This window comes from Armigeres subalbatus, chromosome 2 (assembly GCF_024139115.2).
Source record: "Armigeres subalbatus isolate Guangzhou_Male chromosome 2, GZ_Asu_2, whole genome shotgun sequence".
Taxonomy (NCBI): domain Eukaryota; kingdom Metazoa; phylum Arthropoda; class Insecta; order Diptera; family Culicidae; genus Armigeres; species Armigeres subalbatus.
This window is the reverse complement of record NC_085140.1, coordinates 212,248,500-212,269,720: the sequence shown is the minus strand read 5'-3', so window position 1 is coordinate 212,269,720 and position 21,221 is coordinate 212,248,500. Positions and strand designations below refer to the sequence as shown.

At 38.1% G+C, this 21,221-nt stretch overlaps 2 protein-coding genes across 7 annotated transcripts in view; one reads left to right on the top strand and one right to left on the bottom strand.

Moving 5' to 3' along the window:
• The window catches only part of LOC134211595 (protein SCAI), a 69,721-nt gene extending 65,367 nt beyond the window's left edge, over positions 1-4,354 (top strand). For 2 of the 4 annotated variants that reach the window (XM_062688608.1, XM_062688607.1), the window contains exon 11: positions 49-4,354. In XM_062688608.1, coding sequence (XP_062544592.1) covers positions 49-293 — 245 coding nt within the window. In that variant the 3' untranslated portion in view covers positions 294-4,354. The remainder of the gene's footprint in view (positions 1-48) is intronic. The other 2 variants (XR_009979049.1, XR_009979048.1) reach the window with 2 other exon arrangements.
• A 4,091-nt stretch (positions 4,355-8,445) lies between these two features.
• The window catches only part of LOC134211593 (uncharacterized protein K02A2.6-like), a 31,802-nt gene continuing 19,026 nt past the window's right edge, over positions 8,446-21,221 (bottom strand). Inside the window, exons 1-2 of one of the 3 annotated variants that reach the window (XM_062688605.1) lie at positions 13,812-19,581; positions 8,446-11,972 (exon numbers count right to left, since the gene is read on the bottom strand). In XM_062688605.1, coding sequence (XP_062544589.1) covers positions 11,461-11,972; positions 13,812-14,037 — 738 coding nt within the window. In that variant the 5' untranslated portion in view covers positions 14,038-19,581 and the 3' untranslated portion in view covers positions 8,446-11,460. Of the gene's footprint in view, positions 19,582-21,221 lie in introns of those variants that run through there. The other 2 variants (XM_062688604.1, XM_062688603.1) reach the window with 2 other exon arrangements.

The following is a 21,221-nucleotide window of genomic DNA, read 5'->3' as shown; positions in this document are numbered from 1 at the left end:
AGCTATTATGGTCTGAATAACTAGAACTAATTGGAATTTCGCTTTTAGATTCGTCCTATGTACAGTTTTTCGGGGATGACTTCCTGCGGACGCTGATACTGCGGTTTGTATTTTGTGATGTGACATTGCGATTGCATAGAGGGTTCCGAGGTCGACATCAAAGGCCACGATGCGAGCCTCCACTGCCGAGTGCGGAACTGCTGGAGCACCCTTCCCTGGCTCACATAATTCTCCAGCTGGCATCGGCGTTAGACGTTAGAGGACACTTCATCGAGGGTCCCGAAGGCGATTGATGGAGGAAGTCCTTGGATCGTAATGTCACCGACGAATCCAGCCGAACCAAGGAACTCAGTTGCGACGTGCTGCTACTGACGCTACTGTTGATGGCTGGCGGGCAACAGCTGCGGCGTGAGAAGAGCGGTAAGCATGATACTTCCAATGCCTGTCGGACGGTGGCATGCGGCAGGGTTGTGCTCAGACCAGTATTTGAGCATGTCGTCATTAGTGAAGCGACTGATGGTGGTGGTGATCGTATGCGATGTTGTCACGAGTTGCAGTGCTACGCTAGAAGGCTTTTTATGATTTGAGCATAATCAGCAGACCATGGAACAAAGTACGTCGCACCTTTAATACAGCAGCAAGTATGGATAGTCCGAGATGGAGAGAGTATTAGAAACGACACAGTGGATGCTTTGTTACCTTTTTCTATTTATTTTATGTATGTTTACAGCTTTTTATGCTACTTGTTGTTACATATACACTATAATAGAGCGAAACGAAGTCGTGTAACGGATTGCGTATTTTATACACTCTCTAGAATACATTTTCACAAGATAAAAAATCACTCACACACTCTACTCAGCGGTTCCCATAGTAGATGGGAATCATTGTAGCGTCATAGGCTGGAAGGACGAGATTACACGCAACCTGCTCCAATGGTTTTTGGTGGAATTGAATGGTTTCAAAGGTCTTTAGTTAACAAAGCTCAAGAGTTTTTTTTTTGTACCGAATGGAAGTAAATTAAGAAGAGTTTTTGACGATTAAAGTAAAAAGTGCTTTGCCGAGCCGGTTGGTTGGTTTTTGCCAATCCTGACGATTGCAACATACTCTGCTTACTTGAACATAACTGTTTGTCTTGCATATAGCATACCAGTTTTGCCTGCAGTATTCTCGCTTATCGTTAGAAATTCGGCAATAGAATGCGCTTCGGTGTTCTTCTCTCAAGCCATTTCTATACAACTGTTCATGCTTCCGTTCTTTAACACCGTATTAAATATTTTTCTTATCGCTGATATTTGACGTTAATGTAGAGTAGCGCTCAGGTGTGCTCTGGTAAAGAGATATTTCCTTTACCTGATGCAGATAAATTTCGCAGTATAGTCTGAAAGGCTACGGCCATCATAGATAAAATCTGGAAGGCTACGGATAGATATTCAGCGTAGGCGGGATTTTTTTTTAAATTTATGATCGAGTCAAAGGTAGGAATAGCCTGTGGAATTCCTGTAACAAAAGGCTTCGTCCTCTTCTCTTAGTGGGTTCATTATTGAGATTTTTTCCGGATCAATTGATTGTTATTCTTCAACGACAAACATCATCTATCGTTTATATCCATCGTTATCGCAACGTTACATATCGCGTGATTGTTTATAAGTACATCTACACTAAGGAAAAAGCAGATCTATTATTTAGTTTAGAGACTATATTAACCATTGCTCCACATGCACAGGTTCTGAAGAATTTTGAAACCATTCAAACCTCAATTGTTAGTTCAAAAAAAATATATAAGAAACTGGTACAGATTATTTGTGACAACATACTGGAAACACATATTTATTGGACACCGTTGGACACAATAAATTATATTTGGGGATGGTTTTTTGACAAAATTAGTTTTACCTTTCCTATTTTATTATTTATTTCATCTATTATATATTTTATTTTTAGATTTAGAACATTACTAACGGTTTCAGATGGTTTTTCACCGAAAATTCTAAAATCAATTGATAGTTTTATTATTTCTATGAAATTTTTATTATTTATGCATCTTTTATTTTCAGCAGTAAATAGGATACATACTCACAAACCAACACACTAAATACACTATAACAAATTAAGTGCAATAACTCACTACTGTAAAATACCCAGCCGATATTTGGACAATATAAACGTGTGATCACTGCCGCTATTTCGCTTCATTAGAGAAAAACGATAAAATAAAATGTAAACAAAATCATTAAGAAATATAGATACTTTTTCTTGGTTAACTCTACCTACTGAAACATTTATGTAAGATAATATAAAAAAAACGAGACAACAGCAAGGCAAACAACAGAGAACAAAGCACACTATTAAGGAATGGACACAAACGGGCGAAAGAGCTATTGAATGGAACGCAGAATATAGGCAGCGGAAAACCCATTTAGACGCATTATACACGTTAACAAAATCGGTTCTCGCGTGGTAAAAAAACACTAAAACCAAAGGAAAGTAAAAACGTAGATTTTTTAGGAAGTGCTGTAAGGTTATGTGGAAGCAGATTATAGATAGGGAATTATATATATTTAAAAAGGTATGCAGAATAGGATAATTCAGCCAGATAACGATGGAATAGCATGTATTTAAATGGAAGTATTTAGAATACAGTTCGTTTCCTTGAGTCCCAGTTTTCAGTTGAAGAAAATGCATAAAAACACAAAAGTATAAGCATCAGCAGTCATAGCAGCATGTAGAATGAATAAATTCTTTGACAGAAACTCACCTGAATGGAAAAGTAGCGAACGTCCTGCGAACAAATTCGTAGCCTAGAAGCAGCTCGTTCGGAAAAGCGAATACACCGCAAGGCGATAAATCAACCCTTGAGCTAATACACAAGAAACCCCTGGTAAGAAAAGGAAAACTTAGTACATTTGTCAAACTTGCACCTGATGTTGTCGACTTCACATGTATGCGTAACCTTTTCCGTTCTTGCTTTATACGTTGGTGAATGAACGAAACCGAAATAAAACCTGAACAGAACTAAAAAGACGAACGTTTTGATGTGAAATAGATGGAAGTCCTTGTAATAGTAATAGAAGTAGCGCGAATGAAAACGGAACACGAAGCTCACACTTACACAGTATATACATAAAGAATATAGCTAAACGTTAAAAAGTCCCCCGGAACACAAGCCAAGCGATCAAAGGTAAATAGAAGAGAAAAAAAATCATATATGAAATGTATAAAAAATAGGAGGAAACCAAAGCAAATACTAGCAGTACCCGATAGGCACGGAAACAATACATATATTTGATAACAGATGAACATGCAGACATACAAATGTGGAACAAACGAAAATCGATTTAGTTTTAATTTTTTGTACGATATTAATGTACCCGTTAAAAATCAACGGTTCCTTTTTGTTCCGGTTGTAGCATTTTATTCAGCTTAAGCCTTTTAAAGTAAACTTAATTTAGGGTTATCAGTAATTAATACATTGGACTTGAGCGATTACATAGTTGAAGGATCAGAAATATAAATTGCATGAATTGTATTTATGAAAATCCATTTCACTGGCTCCGTTTTGCTTCCTGACATGTGAGCTAGATGATTGAAACTACTTCCTCTGTAATTCGAGATGATGTCGCAAGGAGGGTCCAAAATTTGTTGGGGCCCAAATCAAGTTGGTTACCCTATGCTGCTAGCAGCTCAACGAAGGTTAAGAACAATTCGACTTCAATATCAGCTCATCTACATTTCGTCTACTGTGGAACAAATATTTTTGCAACTGACCTTTAAGTTTAGATTTTCACGCAGACCACAGTCAAAAGAACTGTATAAGTAAGAAATAAAGAGTAGTTATGACCAAGCAGGCCAGCTTACGAATCAAATTCAAGACTGTCTTTATTTTCGGTAGATTTCAATTCCATTACATGATTTTGTACTCCCGGTCTTAAAGGGCCAAATGTGATCTATTCATATTTCTCGATAAGCATAAGTAAGCAAATGATCTACCATTGTTTTACCACTATGCGTGTTATCATTCTCTCAACTAGTGCTCTTTCAAAAATGCTGAAGAAAGCACGTGGTCATCATGATGGACGATTTGTGGCATCCTTAAGGTATTTCTAGCTTAACTCGGGGGTTCAATGTGGGACCCCAAAGCTGCATAAACTTTCTTTTAAGATTAATTAAAATTAAGATAAAATTTGCATAATTTTAGTTATATTTTTTTTGGGGCAAAGGCGTAAGATTGACAATCCGGAGATGGCGAGTTCGATTCTCGGTCCGGTCTAGGATGTTTTCGTGATGGAAACATTCTCGACACCCTGTACTTGCCACACAAGATACATACTCATGCTCATGCAATGGCGGGCATCCCAAGTAACAATTGCTAGTTGAATAAACATCAGTATAGTCAGATTTATTCAGCCAGCGTTGATTAAAAATTATACTATCATACATGACAACATTTGTCCCAGCGTTGTTCGCCCAAAAATGGAGTATTTATTCAACAACAACTAGCAACCTCTCTTCAACTTTACTTAAATAGTAGATAAAAATATTTATTCATCAACTTTGTTCAAAAACCAAACATAATGTTAATTCAACTAGTCAGCAGCACACTGATTAGGCTTTTTTAATTATGCTTTTCTAAATACATTTATTTCATTACATTGTTACACTTATTAAGGCATTGTTCAACATACTGGAAATAAGATGAAAAATGAATTATGGACAGGATACCGGTATCGATCCAACGACCTTTGAATCCCCAGCCCTCTTGTTTACCATCAGCTATATTTGTCACCTTGGAAAGTACCAAGCTGAATTAGAAATATAAACTATACGTTGTTGAACAATTCTGGTTGAACAGCTGTAATGGAGTTGTTGGTCATTACTCAACAAAATTGACAACAATCGAACAAAAGCTTAATAGGAGTTCTATGACGTTATAGTTAGTGTAATGTCATTCCGAAAAGTGAATTATCAGTCTTGGTTTTATTGTTTGATTTAGTTGTAAGTAGTGAAGCTGCTGCCTTCTATCTGCCATCATGGAGGTAGATTTTTCCTGCAGATTTCTTCTATCATTCCCGAAGTAAGTATAAAAATAATAATTTATTCTCTAGTGAATGGCAAAGTGCAAAATGTTTTAAAAAGAATAAGTCCGCTAAAAATAAATTTATTTGTAGAGTGGAATAAATGTTCGTACAACGTTTAACAAAAGCCATTGTTGTTATTGCAATAAGCGAATTATCAAACGTTTATTCAACGTTTCAAAATTATATAAATAAACAAAATTGAAATCGGAAACAGACGCAATGATGTTTACTGATAACGTCAATTATTAGACTTCTTAATAAATTCATGCTCGTGCGTAGATTGTAATAGCACGTAATAGAGTTTTCAAACGATTGTTCGATGCTTCAAAAACAAATTATTTAAACATATGCATCACGATGAACAGCATAAACTTTGCAAGTTTAAGTTGTTTGTATTTAGCTAGTTGTTCAATATACATTTCGATTAAAAAAGAAATAAGTCGGTAACGTTTATAAAAGTATTATACAGATACATAGCTGAAAGCAGAACAGAAGCTGGTTACAAATGTCAACAATGTTTGCCCAATTTGTTATTCCATACTACATATTGTTCAGCTACGAATACTTTAATTAAACGTTAGTTCGACAATGATGTCTATTTGTGGTAACTGATTGTTACTTGGGATAGGAAAGCTTTCAATTAATAACTGAGGAAATGCTAATAGAATACTATTTTGAAAAAGAAGCCCAAGTTCCAGTTGGAATGTAGAGCCATTGAAGAAGAAGAAGTTGAAATTTTACATTAATTTAGGTTAATTTTAGCCAACATAGATACACCCAGGTTTTTTTTACGCGGTTTGGTTTTAGTCGTTTAAGACCTTCACCGTCAATGTAACAATGAATAAATTCCACGAAAAAATTGACATTGACTAACAATTGAATCTCGAATGCTGAGCTCAATCTACTAGAAATAAAGAAAGTCGATTGCAATATGACCAAAGCTAGCTAAAGCTGCTACCGGTCTAGGATGGAGATATTTTAGGTTTGTCTTATGCACCCCTATGGGAGATCTGAATCCATAAATATTTTTTGCGATATTTTTCAATTCGTGTTCCTACAGTTGCGAATCCCATTGTTGTTATATGGGACAAACAGCTATGGGACAAAACTATTGGTGCAAAGCAGAGAAAAAGATTATGTATTTTAGTGATACTTTATCGATATATAACCGATATAAACCAAACCGTTTTGCGTTAGGGGAACCGTACCGGTTTTGGCCATGTTCCTAATTTGGCCGCTTCAACGCTGCTTTAAATATGTATTTTTCAGGGTTGGCCAAATTAGGCATCTAAATTGGCCAAAACCGGTGCACTTCCCCTATTTCATCTAATTCTTCTTCTTATTGGCATTACATCCCCACACTGGGACAGAGCCGCCTCGCAGCTTAGTGTTCATTAAGCACTTCCACATTTGTCAACTGCAAGGTTTCTAAGGATCTAAGCTTTGCTTTGTAGCCGCGCGTCTTACCTAATTATTATTTCATCTAATTACAGGACAACAATTTGGTAGACTATAAGGATTGCTGCGTTAAATACGTAGATTTTGTATATGGGTCATTCCATACCAAGTGACCGAACCACTTGTAATCGACTTACACCAATTTTTATCAAATTTTGTGGATTTGTTTATCTACCGATTATATGTGAAAATCCAAATTTATTTGATGATTGGACAACCCCTCGGCAAATGCGCCCCCCGTTTTTGACGATTTGTAAAAACCATATTTTTGAACGACTCATATCTCGGACAGTTTTAAAGCTACAAATAACTTCTTTTTATGCATTTTGAAGAGAATTCTTCAAACTTTTTGAGAAAAATATCGATTTTTAGTAGAAGTGTTGCCATCTGCATTGTTTTTGCGTTTTAAGTATAAAATTGTATTTTTCTGCCAATGAGTATATTTTTATTTGGAAAATAACACCAGCATCGTGTTCTCCAGAGAATTTTGCACAAGAAACACTTGAAACCTCAAGGTACTATGAGCCGTTCTCGAGTTATAGAGTTTTGAATGTAATATGATTCATATGGAGCTTATCAATCCCATAAGATTTTGTTACGCATACCCAACCTTTACCCTTTTTGCTGGAGTGTTTTTATAAAATTGCCAAGAATTCCAAGATATTGTTTTCTTATAATAAATTGTAAAACATGTAACATAGAATAGAAAATAATGTACTCAGCAACTTAGTCACTTTGGAAGCAATAGCTTTTCTGTATTGTTGTTAAGCGTACTATTAAACTATTACTCACATAGGTATAATATTTCAAAAGCTTTCGGCTCATATGCTGTTAAGCGTTACGGAGCCGAAATCTTTGTATTACTTTTTTCTTCTTACAAAATAACGTTAGATTAAGTGCACCGAAAGACTCGTGTTTTAATCATAGAAACAAACTTTTTTTTTTAAACAGCAAAAAAAAGACATACGAAAGGCAATTATGACAGAAGAAACGATATGATCATCTAAAAAACCCTGATTAATTTACCTTGCGGGAATGGTGCACTTCTCGTGCATTTTGAAAATAGTATTTTGACCTTATGTTAGTCCGAACCAGTCAAATTTGAATAACATGTTGTGAGCAACGTAAAATGCAACATGGGCAAGTGCCTAAAAAGTGGATGAAACTTTTCTGCGCACACACACACAGACATCACCTCAATTTGTCAAGCTGAATTGGTATACAACACTATGGATCCCCGGGCCTTGGATATAGCCTTTAAGTACGCTTAGTGTACGAGAAAGGGAAAAATAAAGTAGCTCATAAGAAAGTAGACTTTCACTATGTTATTGTGGGAAAAAGGGTATGAAAAAGGCAAATCATTAAGTAAATGCTACTTGTACTTACAGAAGAAGAGGGTAAGTGATTTGTGACTATTTATGACAAGTGGGAGGTAAGAGGGTTGGCAAAAAACGTTGGATGCAATTTTCAAACGAATTTTTTAGTTATACACAAGGCAGAAGAAAAGCTTAATGTCAATACTAGTCGACCAGAGGAGAACTATCCACGAAAAGTTTTTCTCTTACTACCACGGGAAATCAACTCACACTTCACAGCACCCAAATGTGATTTGACGACAGCCATGAGCTCTCAGTCACTCACCAAGGAATCGAAAATTGTCAACTGTGTATGTATATTGTCAAAATATGAAAATAGTAGACCAAAAACAAACATCATAAAAATAGTCTTCTTTGAGATAATGATTTTATTTTCTGTATTTTAAAAATAAATGGATAATATTTGCAATCCAATTTTGTTGTTGAATTTTTTGCATTTTTAACACCTAAAGAATTCAGATTTTCCTAAACCTTGTGACATATTGCGTTAAAGGTTGATCCTAAGGATGCCGAAAAACTTTGCAGAAGAAGGATCACTCAGGAAAATCGACACATACTTTATGGGAAAAATCCATGTATTTTGAAATATGCATATCATGCGTCGGCACATACCTAATTGCATACAAATTCACACATGGATACTATGACCCAGATGGATAGTATGTGTGAACACTTATGCAATGCATGTGGGCCCATGGAATATATGTGTCGAAAATATGGAATCCTTTTCGCCAACCCCATTGCAAAAATCCATGTGTGAACTCATGAATATAATGTGGAGTTTTTTGTGAGTGATCCTTACTGGAACGACGACCAAAATTGTTTATTCTGCCAGCACTGCCAAACTACGTGTTTTAGGACTGAGGAACAAATTGTAGTATAGTGCTGGCAGAAACATTTCAACAATCAAACTTCAAAGCGTTGTAAAATTTCCAGCAATGCTTATTCTTCAGCAAACTTTTTCGGCATCTTTCAGACTATATGCTAACGTATTGAGTCAGATGATTGAATTAACGATAAAATAAAGCCGCTAGGAGCAAGAATGCAAAAAAAATCCATGCTAATCTTCATATAAATTTCAAACGCGATGCGGAAAGTGGGGAAGCAACCAATTGAGCTGTGTGTGTATGTGTCAATGCGAATGTGTGTGTATGTTCGGAAATTGGTAAAAATATTCAATGTTCACAGTGAAAAAAGGACTTTTCATTTTTAAAATCCTGTATCTCAAGATCGGAACATAGTACCTCGGGGTTTCAAGCGTTCCCAATGTAAAAATGGCCAAAGAACACGTTGGTGAGGTTATTTTTAAAAAAAATTATACTCATTGGGTAAAAAATGCATTTTTCGGACAAAAACTTAAAAATTGTTCATTTGGCAACACTGCACATCAAAAAAATATTTTTTTATAAATTCCTTGAAAAATCTTCTTTCGAATGGTTACCTTAGATTCTTTATAGACCTCACAGTTCCAGAGATATTCACAAAACAAAATGATGGGTTTCATACATTTGTCCGAAAAGGGGGATGGTCGTATTAATCGTGGGGAGGTCCAATCACTACGAAATTTTGGATTTTGGGGTATAACCCATACATAAACAATTGGTCAAAATTTCATTTAATTCTAAGAAAGTCGATTGCACGTTTGCATTTTTTCTCGGTCACTTCATATGGAATGACCCATATGCATTCCAAAAAATATGTAAATATGTATTCCAGAAGAGAAGTTACACTGATCGAACTAAAAAATACCCCTCCCCCAATATCCTCACCTTTTTCAAAGATCATCTCACCCCTTATATCGTCGTCTCCTTAAGATAGAGAATTTATTTATTTATTATCAGACTAAGGCAAGAGTGGCCTGTGCTATATAAGAAAGTCTTCTCCATTCAGCTTGGTCCATGGCAGCGCGTCGCTAATCACGCAGCCTGCGGAGGTTCCGCAAATCGTTCTCCACCTGATCGATCGACCTTGCCCGCTGTTCACTTAGCCTTCTTGTTCCCGTCGGATCGTTGTCGAGAACCATTTTTACCGGATTTGTCCGACATTTGGCTACGTGCCCGGCCCACCGCAGTCTTTCGATTTTCACGGTGTGAGCGATGGATGGTTCTCGCAACAGCTGATGCAACTCGTTGTTCATTCGTCTCCTTCACGTACCGTCCGCCATCTGCACTCCTTCTTGTATGCAGCACTTTTCTTTCGAAAACTCCAAGTGCGCCTTGGTCCTCCACGAGCATCGTCCAGGTCTCGTGTCCGTAGAGGACTACCGGTCTAATGAGCTTTTTGTAGATTGTCAGTTTGGCGGCGAGCTCTATTCGATCGGAGCGTCTTGCGGAGTCCAAAGTACGTACGATTTCCCCCCATGATGCGTCTCCGAATTTCTCTGCTAGTATCGTTATTGGCGGTCACCAGTGAGCCCAAGTACACGAATTCTTCAACCACCTCGATTTCGTCACTACCGATACAAACTCGTGGTGGGTGGCTTACATTGTCTTCTCTTGAGCCTCTTTCTATCATGTACTTCGTTTTCGACGTGTTGATGACTAGTCCAATCCGTTTAGCTTCGCTTTTCAGTCTGATGTAGGCTTCCTCCATCTTCTCAAAGATACGTGCCATAATATCTATGTTGTCGGCGAAACCAAATAACTGGACGGACTTCGTGAAAATCGAAAATCGGACCACGTGAAAATCGTACCACGTATCCCTGCCTTTCGTATTACGACGTTGAATAGCAGACACGAAAGACCATCACCTTGCCGTAACCCTCTACGCGTTTCGAAGGGACTCGAGAATGCCCCTGAAACTCGAACTACGCACGTCACCCGATCCATCGTAGCCTTGATCAACCGTATAAGTTTATCCGGAAATCCGTTTTTGTGCATTACCTGCCATAGCTGGTCCCGATCGATATGATACACATATGCGGCTTTGAAGTCGATAACTAGGTGATGTGTGGGCACGTTGTATTCGCGGCATTTCTGCAGTGCTTTGCGAATGGCGAATACCTGGTCCGTGGTGGAGCGTTCGCCTATAAAATCCGCTTAGTACTGCCCCACGAACTCCCTTGCAATTGATGCTAGTCGACGGCATAAAATCTGTGAGGCATAAAGTTTGGACGTTCGTGATGTCTAAGAAAAATTTACCGTTGATTAGAACGTGGTCGATTTGGTTTTCCGTTTCTTGATTAGGTGACCTCCATGTGGCCTTGTGGATATTTTGTGCGGGGAAAGAAGGTTCTTCGGACTACCATTCCGCGGGAGGCTGCGAAGTTTATGCATCGTTGGCCGTTGTAATTCGATACGGTGTGCAGACTATCCGGTCCGATGACCGGTTTATACATTTCCTCCCTTCCTGTGATATTGGACTTGTTAACAGGCTGGCGTCTCGGTACGGAATGATTTATTTGGTTCTCTCTGTTGTATGTATGAGTATAGGTGTGTGCGTACAATGATGTGAGTATATGAGCAAGGTTACATATAAAGAGGGTACAGTCGGAATACAAGTTTAATAAATGTTAATCAACTACTGTTACATCTTCCCCTTTGAGTGAGTTAGTAATATTCAAAATTGTCATCGCGTTTTGCGCGCACTTCTCTTCCGCTCCTTGTTCTCGTCGATGTGGCTGTGGACACCGATTGACTGGCCGGTAAGGCCATTGGATCCGCTGGTAGTATTATTGGCTGAGGATCACCTTCTAGGTGAAGATCTGCGTGCAGATCTCCACGAAAGTTTATGGCCGGTTGGATCTGACTGTAATACTGCACTCTGTTGTTATCGACGTCATGGAGAGTTTTCTTTTCTCTGATATCCCGGACATTTCTTCGCAACACTTTCCCATCTCCTAGTTGTACCATGTACGATCTTGGGTGCTCGAGTCTCTCCATTATTTTTCCGTCTCTCCAAAGTCCTGACTTCATATCCTTTAGCATGACCGGTTGTCCAACTTGATATTCTTTAGGTTTAACCGTACTCCTATCTGCATACTCCTTCTGTTGTAGCCTTTTCTGCTTTAAACTTTCAGTCACTTGATTGACTATCCTGGGCTTGAGCACGACGTTCGATGCTGGAATGGTAGAACGCAAGGTGCGATTCATTAATCTCTGGCTCGCTGACTGTAACTGATCATCCCTTGGTGTGTTTCGTGACAAAAGTAGAGCTAACTGTACATCAGAACCGTCCTCCGCACATCGCTTGAGTAGATTTTTGGCAGTCTGCACGAACCTTTCAGCAAGACCGTTGCTTCTAGGGAAGTGTGGGCTTGAAGTGATATGATCAAATGACCACTCCTTGCTGAACGTGGCAAACTCACTAGCTGAGTATTGTGGTCCATTGTCGGTGTACAGCACTCTCGGTATACCATGGGTTGCAAACCATCGTTTCAACTTCTCAACAACTGATTTCGATGTACTTTCCCTTAATTTAGCAAAGTCAAAATAGCCTGAATAGTTGTCCGCCACCAATAAGTACTCGCTGCCATCGAAATAGAATAAATCTGAAGATACCACCTCAAATGGAAGCGTAGGTATTTCGTTATTGATCAGTTCATGTTTGATGTTTGATCTTTGATGCTTTTCGCAGACAGAACATTGCTCCACCATTCGCGTTATTTCCGTTGTCATACCAACCCAAAACAAGGATTGCTTCGCGCGTCGTATGCATCCCTGAATTCCTGTATGACCCCTATGAATCTCCTTCAACATCTTGTTTCTCAGACTTCGAGGCACTAATATTTGATGAGATCGAAAGATTAGCCCTTCATACACGGCCATTTCATCTCTGAAGGACCAATACTTCCGAAGAACATCAGGAAGTTTATTTTTCTCGCTCGGCCAGCCATCCATAATGACTTGTGCTAGTTTGGCCATTTCAGGATCTCTAGAACTTTCTAAAACGATCTCCTGTCGTGCCGTTTTAGACATCTGCAATACTATATGTACCTCTAGTTCGTCTGATTGCTCTGTTGACTCCACGTTGTCAACGTCTCTACTGAGGATATCTGGCAGAGGAATGTCGGATCCCTTTTTGTACAATATTTCAGGTGCATACTGAACAACGTCCAAAAGAATGCGTTTTAGCCTGGGAGGAGCTCTGTCGAGTGATTTTTTAAAAATCGATTCTAATGGCTTGTGATCGGTCTCGATTTTAAGTCTTTTCCCATATATGTAATCATGGAAACGATTGCATGCAAACCGAATCGCTGCTGCTTCCTTTTCTATCTGTGGGTAATTTTCTTGCGCCTTTGTCAAGGATTTTGACGCATATGCGACCGGCTTACCGTTCTGCAAAAGAGCTGCACCGAAAGCTTTAGAACTTGCGTCAACAGACAGTGTTACATCTGCGTTGACATCGTAGAATGTTAGAACAGGTGGAGTCATCAAAATTTGTTTGATTTTTAGGAAAGCTTCCTCTTGATCGTGACCCCACAACCACTCTGCATCTTTCAATAATAGTCTCCTAAGCGGCTCCGTTAACGCTGACAAGTTTTCGACGAATTTTCCCAGGTAGGTGATAGTTCCCAAAACCCGTTGCAGTTCAAGCTTGTTCGTTGGATGTTTTAGTTTTTGTATTGCTTCCAGTTTCTCGGGATCAGCTTTCAAGCCTACGTTGGATACTATTCCTTCCAACAATGAGCTCATCAAGTTCTGAAATACCTCCGGAGCAGATGCTAGACCGAAAGGTAATCTCAAGCAAGTAAACCTGCCCCAGGGTGTGCCAAAAGCCAAATATTTCTTTGTTCGATCTGAGACGGGAATTTGCCAAAACCCCTTCTTCATATCCAAAATCGAAAAATGTTTCGAACCACATATTCTGGATGAGATTTCTTCCACGGTCGAAAGCGGATGTACGCGACGGAGGAGGTTCTTGTTTACTTGGGATGGATCAATGCAAATTCGTAACTTACCCTTCTGCCGCACTATTACCATTGCGTTGAGGATGGGCGTTGGCTCTGTGATTGGTTCGATAACACCCATTTTCAACATCGAATCCAATTCTTCTTTCACATTCGAACGGAGCGCGTGTGGAATTCTTCTGGGTGGATCATTCCGGAATACTGGGTTTTCTACCAGGTCGATATCGTACACGAATCCTTTGATACATCCGAGACCGTTGAACAGCGATTTTTCCATGCTCACTTCATCCACTCGTGCGATCAAGTTGAACCTGTTACTACGGGTCAGATGGACCCTGCTAAATTCCTGAGCACCGGCTAGTCAGAGCTTAAGCTCTATTGCTCTCAGGGTCGGCTACTACTGCTGTTCAATAGTTCTTTCACTTGGATTGGGTATAACACTACACTTTGGAATTTTAGATTATTTATTTTGCCACTTACATATTGGTGTGTGTGTGAGTGTAGAAATGGGAACGGAGCCGGCCGGCTACGCACTGCTGACATGTACCGTAGATGTGTTCTGCCTGCCACGTGGATCGTTGCACCTATCGTGGGTTACTTGGCAGCGTTTCCAGAAGCGTTCGTGGTTCTGATAACGCCTACTGGTGGACACAACGAGAATGGGTAGTCGGGTTCACGGGATTCCAGGGGCCTTCAGTACCGGTTTTGGCCGTACTCGGGGGATTTCGTCACGCCACTTAAGCTTGGCTACGGCTTCGACTCCTTGTGACCTCGGAGTGTATTAACGAGAAGCCCACAAGGTCCCAGATGACGCCTACAATCGGCCACCGTATGGAGAGGTAATTCTCGGGTTCACCGGATTCCGGATGCCTTCGGGGTAGTTCTTGGCCGTAGTCGTAGGACTTCGTCGCGCCTCCTGGAGCTTGCGGGTACTGCGTGCAACCGCGAGGCAGCTCACTCAAGTCCGTTAGGCCTCTTAATGAACCGAATTTGATTCGATAACCGTTTGGGTCCTGAGCATGTGGTGATTGGATACAGAAGTGGGGTTAGGAACTAGGGTCGTCTAGATGAGGTTGAATATGAATACCTGATTCGACCTAATCAATGCCCTTCGGGATTAGGGTTTGTAGATTCACGACAACTCACGACTTGCTACGTGATAAAGGGTTTTTTAGAACCTTTTCCACCACTTAAACTTGGAATTTACAGACACGTTCCAATAAAACTGCGACTTGCTCGAACTGTGAAATAGAAAAGGAAGCAGAATTAGTTTAGTTTAGAATTAGTTCATGAAAAAATGTTACTTAGATCCTTTTGAAAAGTTAAGCGAGAAATGTCTGTCAGTCAGTGTGTATGTGTGTGCACATGAAAATCGAAAAACATAAGCCAACTTTTTGTATAGTCATTCTTAATGAATTTTCTCGCAACAAGTTACATTCGATGAGGGCAAACTCTAGTTGAAAACTATTGAATATAATCACGATCTGCCATTGCGTTCAAAAGTTATGAAGAAAAAAGTGTATCGCACAATATAAGGTTGGTTGATTGATTCGCTATGATGCGTTTTCAAAAGCCGTGAAATAGGCAATTTTTTTATGTGCCACACTAAGACGAAACAAAACGATTGAATCGAGAAAGGCATCATCACCATTAGGTGGATTAATCTGGATTTTTAATAATTCTTTAGAAATCTGATCGTTAGCGTACGCGGTGCGGTCTTTATCGCTGGTAAATTCTTCAGATACAAATTTTCGGAAATGAAAACTAAATCGATCGCTAGGTTCGTAATAGACAACAGTCGCGTCGAGGGGAAGCACTAATCACTGTTGCTTGTCATATTAATAGCTCTGTTGAAGTGACGCCAGCGGCTTATTCACATGAACAACTTTGGATTAAACTGAAACTGGTTGACTGCTTGATGAGTGAATTACCACCGAATCGAATGACCGCATGCACACTTTGTTTTGTCTCATAGAAGCTATTCTGTGTCATCTTCACGATATGGATCATGCTGGTTTGATTGGTGACTAGAACCAATCAGGTCTTGTTTGGGATTTACCTGTAGACTCCCAACATGATTTTCGGAATAGAAATTAACGACGAGTCATAAACCTTTTGTATGCATCTTGTGAAAATCACTTTCCCTAGATCAGTAGGGGCTTTATCCAAAAAGATCCACATCGACATACTTTGCATAGCCCGTTTTATTTTGATTCTCAAACTGATGCTGCGCATGCAGGTCTTCGTTCGCGTTGGCCACGAAATATTGGCTGGCTACATTTTAAATTGTTAAAGCATGATTTCTGCTACAGTAGTATATGTATAAAAAAAAGTTGGATTATACATCCGAATAGTATGTTTAGTCTAACACCGTATCCTGACCAATTTCGGTGACGATGTTTAATGAATCATTAACTCGTGCAACTCTATAGCGAACCAAATATCCAGAATATGGCAAGTTGCGGGGGAAGATACGTTAGACGAGACATGTTTCAATGGTATTCGTTTTTAATCCGGCTGGTAGCGCAGCGCACGACGAGGATAGAGGAATGGAGAACGGCAGATTTCAAGTGTTTCGACGTGGTCTCTTAAAAGAAATTTTATTGTAGTAATACGATGAAATACTACGTAAATACAAATAACTCGTGCTTCTAAGGTCATGGAAACAAGGTACTTATATCTTTTTGAAAGCAATAAGCAATACTTCCCAACATTTATTGCCATATTTTTTGGTTGTTTATACAGGATTAAAAGAATTGCAGTAGCAACGAGTGAACAGGGGACTTATGCTACGTTTTGAAAGAAGAAGTAAATTGTTCTACTCAGTCGAAATAAATTGACTTGTAAAAATTTGAACATGTTCAACTTTCTTTTCGTTCAACGAAGGTGTTTAATTCAATTCATCCAAACACATTATATACAACGTTAATGCTTAGTTTACAATAATTTTGTGGATAAAATGCTACAATCGAATAAAATGTAACTGTTAACTAATTTTACATGATCCAATCTTCTCGTATTTAAATTTTGGTTTTATCACGACGTTGAATATTAAAAGGAAATAGACTAATAATACTGTCAATAAATATTATTTTCGATATTATTTAATTTAATTAGGGGGAATGACGGCTTTGGCAGGTTTTGTTCTATTATTGGCAGGGGGGGTTTTTATGACTGACTAGGCTCAAATTTGGCCTGAACATTCTTTGCATATTAAAGAATATTGTGGCCAAATTTCATAAAATTTGGTCGACAAAAACCCCCCTGACAATAATAGAACAAAACCTGCCAAAGCCGTCTTTCCCCCTAATATTTTGAACCTCAAGCTTTCTTGAGAATGTTGAAAAGTTCTTACTACGTGTAATCAGCATTCATATGTGTAAAGAGTGAATGATGACAAACACTAAAGATCACTGCCTCGTGTGTTTCAATGACTTAAAACGAAAACTTCAGATTAGAATATATCAAATTTGTCTCGGGTAGAATGGCGAAAACATTATTATTTCAAAACGATTTCTGTTCGGTTCGCTAACGAACAAATAAAATTATGCTTCAGTCAGAGAAATACTTTTCGGTGTCACCCCAAATCAAAGGTGTTCGAAAATCCTTAGTGCAAACATAACATATTATCAATCATCGTCTGCAGCAGAAATAAAACGGAAAATCAACATACCACAAACAGATTACTGAAAAACAAATCATTATAAGTCAAATAACGCACATTTTATAGAGATGAGAAGAGATAACAGAAAAAAAGAAACAGATTAGTATCAAATGCAAAAACAAACAAACAAACAAGAGAGCCATCAATATCATAATGATCAACGTGAGTACAGAAGTTACAATTTTCACTGAAGAAGAGAAAGCGAACCCATATAAAATACAACCGGCTGATATCATCGTGATACGACCAATACTTATTCAATATTTTGATCTTGCTGTTACCGCTACGACTTCTTTTAATTTCTCGAGATGTTGTCTATTTTTTGACATAAACTAAAATAAATAATTCTGAATTGATTTGTCCAAGGCTGATTCGTGTTTTTGAAATGATTTGAAAATATTGGATAACTCAAAACTATTTGGAAATTAACATAATACATTAATTCAATGGTTATGTTTTTCAACGAAAGTTGAAGCACTCTGTAGAATTGATGTTTAAACTGGATTAAATTTCATTAATATGTAATCCATATTATTTAATTAAGAAATTAGATGTGTAGCTACAAAGCATAGCTTAAGGTTATTGATTTCTGGTGCGGTTTTTTTTCTTCACTCTAATATATTGTTAATTTTTACGCTGCTCAGTCATAATACTTTTCCGTTGCCCATGCCATTGGAACGGATTTCCTTATTCTGGTGAGTGTTTAAAAATATTCAACATCTATGATTGATTTTATTCACATGATAATTTATCTTAGTTAATCACATTTGCCATATATAGTCCGATAACAACATACAAATTATTACACAAATAAAAAACAATAGCAAAATATATTTATAACGATGGCAAAACTCGATTGCTCCTTGGTTCTACCAAAATTCAAATGAAGAAGTATGGAAAAAATGTTACAAAAAGTCTGAAACTATATAATAAATATAGAAATAACATTACACACTTTATTAAAGTATATATTTATTATCAAGAATATACATAACGAACTCGATGAAAACCGAATCGGATAAGGAGAGAGGTAGCAGAGAAACCTACATACAAAACGTTTAAGTTGGCAAGAGTTTGTCGTCTTTCTATTGGACAGAGAGACCGAACCAACAATACGACTTCAGTGTAAACAATAAAATGCATAATACTTGACGACACATTGCAGACACGAACGACAACAATAACACCCATACAATTGCTTGTAAAAGTAACACACATAGTCAAACACATTCAGCTCACTGCATTTAGAAGGATAATATATACTGGGAAGTGTGAAAAAGAGTCAGACTTTTGTTTTATTTCTCTTGTCATAGCGGGCAAACAGTTTTTTGAGTTTACAATTTATTTGTAAAACAAAGAAGTTCATCCCCACACGTACATAAAGGATAAACATCAGAAGTAGCTTAAGTCAACATTTAAGACTTCATCAGTAGTGAAACAGAAAAAAAATTCAAAAGATATAGTTCCATCAATAGAACACAAAAAAAAACACGTAGAAAAATCACGTAAAGTCAGAAAAAAATCTAAGAAATCTAGGAAAAACCATTACATTGAATTTCTTGAATCAAATTTATTCCGAACATAGTTTTGTCGATAAACGAATTTTACGTTATAACAGTCGCGGGAATAGTGGAATCTCGAACGTTTCTAGTCTCACGATCGCTTGCTAGGTTATGTCACATTGCATTCCTGAATCGCTGCTTGGTCCTCGAGTTTTCCATTCATGTTGAAAGTTAGTTTCTAGAAAAGAAACAGACAAACCAAACAAAAAAAAAATCACTCGTTAAGAGATCGTCAACCGTGTCGGTTCTTCACGTGCTTTCAAACCATTCCAATCGTTTCGACAAACGTAGAGTTATACCTTCTGAGTGGGGCGACCTGCTCAACACTGTTCGAACATCCTAATCAGCAGCCAGAAATTAAAGCAAGAATAGGGAGGAGCTCGATGAACATAATTAAACATTAAGGAAAACGATGAAACTTGATTGGGTTTCTCCGATGTCGATATTGTACATTTTGTATTGGTCCTAAGTGATTTTTTCGGTTTAGAAACGCTAGTAACAAAACGATGCCGGAAGCAAGAAAACCAGAAGAAATAAGAAGAAGATATTATATAAAATTTAATAAATGATAGTTAAATAAATGCTTATATAAACAATTGAATATGAATGTTGTATTCTTTGAATCTATTTTAAACCGTATATGTACAGAATTGTCGAGCAGATAAATATTGCATAGGTTGTGTGATAATATCCAAGTGCCTCATAGACTTTATCCCAATTACCAATCACCGCTTGCAGCACTACGCCTTTTCAAGGCTCTTCATATTGTTTACTTCACTTCCTTCTTTAAAGAACCAGATTGAGATTTCTTTTTCATTTTAATCACATACTTTCAAATCCAAGCAGTTGTGCAATTTCTTCCTTTTTCCAGTAATTTATCACCGCTGGGTTGAGATGTGCGCCGTTTCGCCACTGCCGACAGATTTGAAATCAAGCCGCCGTCAGCATTTTTGCATCGGCCGCTGTTTAAAATTTGATCATCGTCCGAGTGCCAGCGCGGGACTTTAATGTAGTGTATTGTCGGCGTAGCACCAACTTAGAAGTCGGGACTTCCGAACCGAACTTTCTTCCGAAGTTTTATCTGTCAAACTGATTGTTGCGTTGTTTAGCGCATCTTTAGGCGAATCCAGCGCACTACTTCCGAAGTTGGGAAAAAAAGCAAAGTGCGGCAGACTGGGTTCGAATCATGGACGTCGGGGTCGGGAGGCCGGTATGTAGACCACACGCCCATCGACGCTTGAATATTTAGGAAGGTAACTGCGTATAAGAAGCACTGTTGGTGGAATAATCAGTCAAAGATTCATAAGGCTTCTTCTTCTTCTTCTTCTTCATTGGCATTACATCCCCCACTGGGACATTACCGCCTCGCAGCTTAGTGTTTATTAAGCACTTCCTCAGTTTATTTATTTATTTGCCGTCAATCAAATGTAGACCAATTATACTTTGTACAATAAATACTTATTATCTAGTCTATGTGTACTTCAGTCATTACCTAACTTGTCTAGAGAAGAACACTTTTTGACCCTTCCTTCGGAAGTGTCTATAATTTCACTTTGTATGCGTTACGCAGGTGTGTTACGTATTAATCTATCAAGAAATCTCGTGAATTATTAAATAAAATGTATGGTATTTGAAACAAATTCACTTTGACATTGAAAATATAATTATAACAAATGATATGATATGGAATTATGCCTATTTTTCTGATTTGTTTCAAAGAAACAAATGATTTTTATTGAGGAACATAAAGAAGCATGTACAAAAAAATCTTCTCAGAAAAGCAAAAACGTAAAAATTGAAAGGGATTCCAAAAATTTCTTCAGTAGAAGCTAGATAGCAAATGTGAGCATGTTTTGAGACACTAATAGATCACTTGTATGCATGTATGTGTGCGTATGTGTGCAAATTCTGAAATTTACTACCATAAAAATCTCGCTCATTTTTAAGGTATTGAACAAGTTTAGTTTTACCAAATTAGGCATCCATAAGGTGAAATATATGTTATTATTGAACGCTATTGAGTTTCGCTCAGATCAATGACTGATTTAGTTAGTTCTGGATTAATTAATATCGAGGTCTCTAGAAATTACGAGTACAATATATGCAACCAGCGTTACGATAGTTGCTAACCATGTCACAATAGTTATTCAATCCGACGAGCGCCTTATAGATAGGCAGCATGAAGTACAGTACGATATCATTCGTTAAGTTGTCACTCAACCCAAGACATCCGCC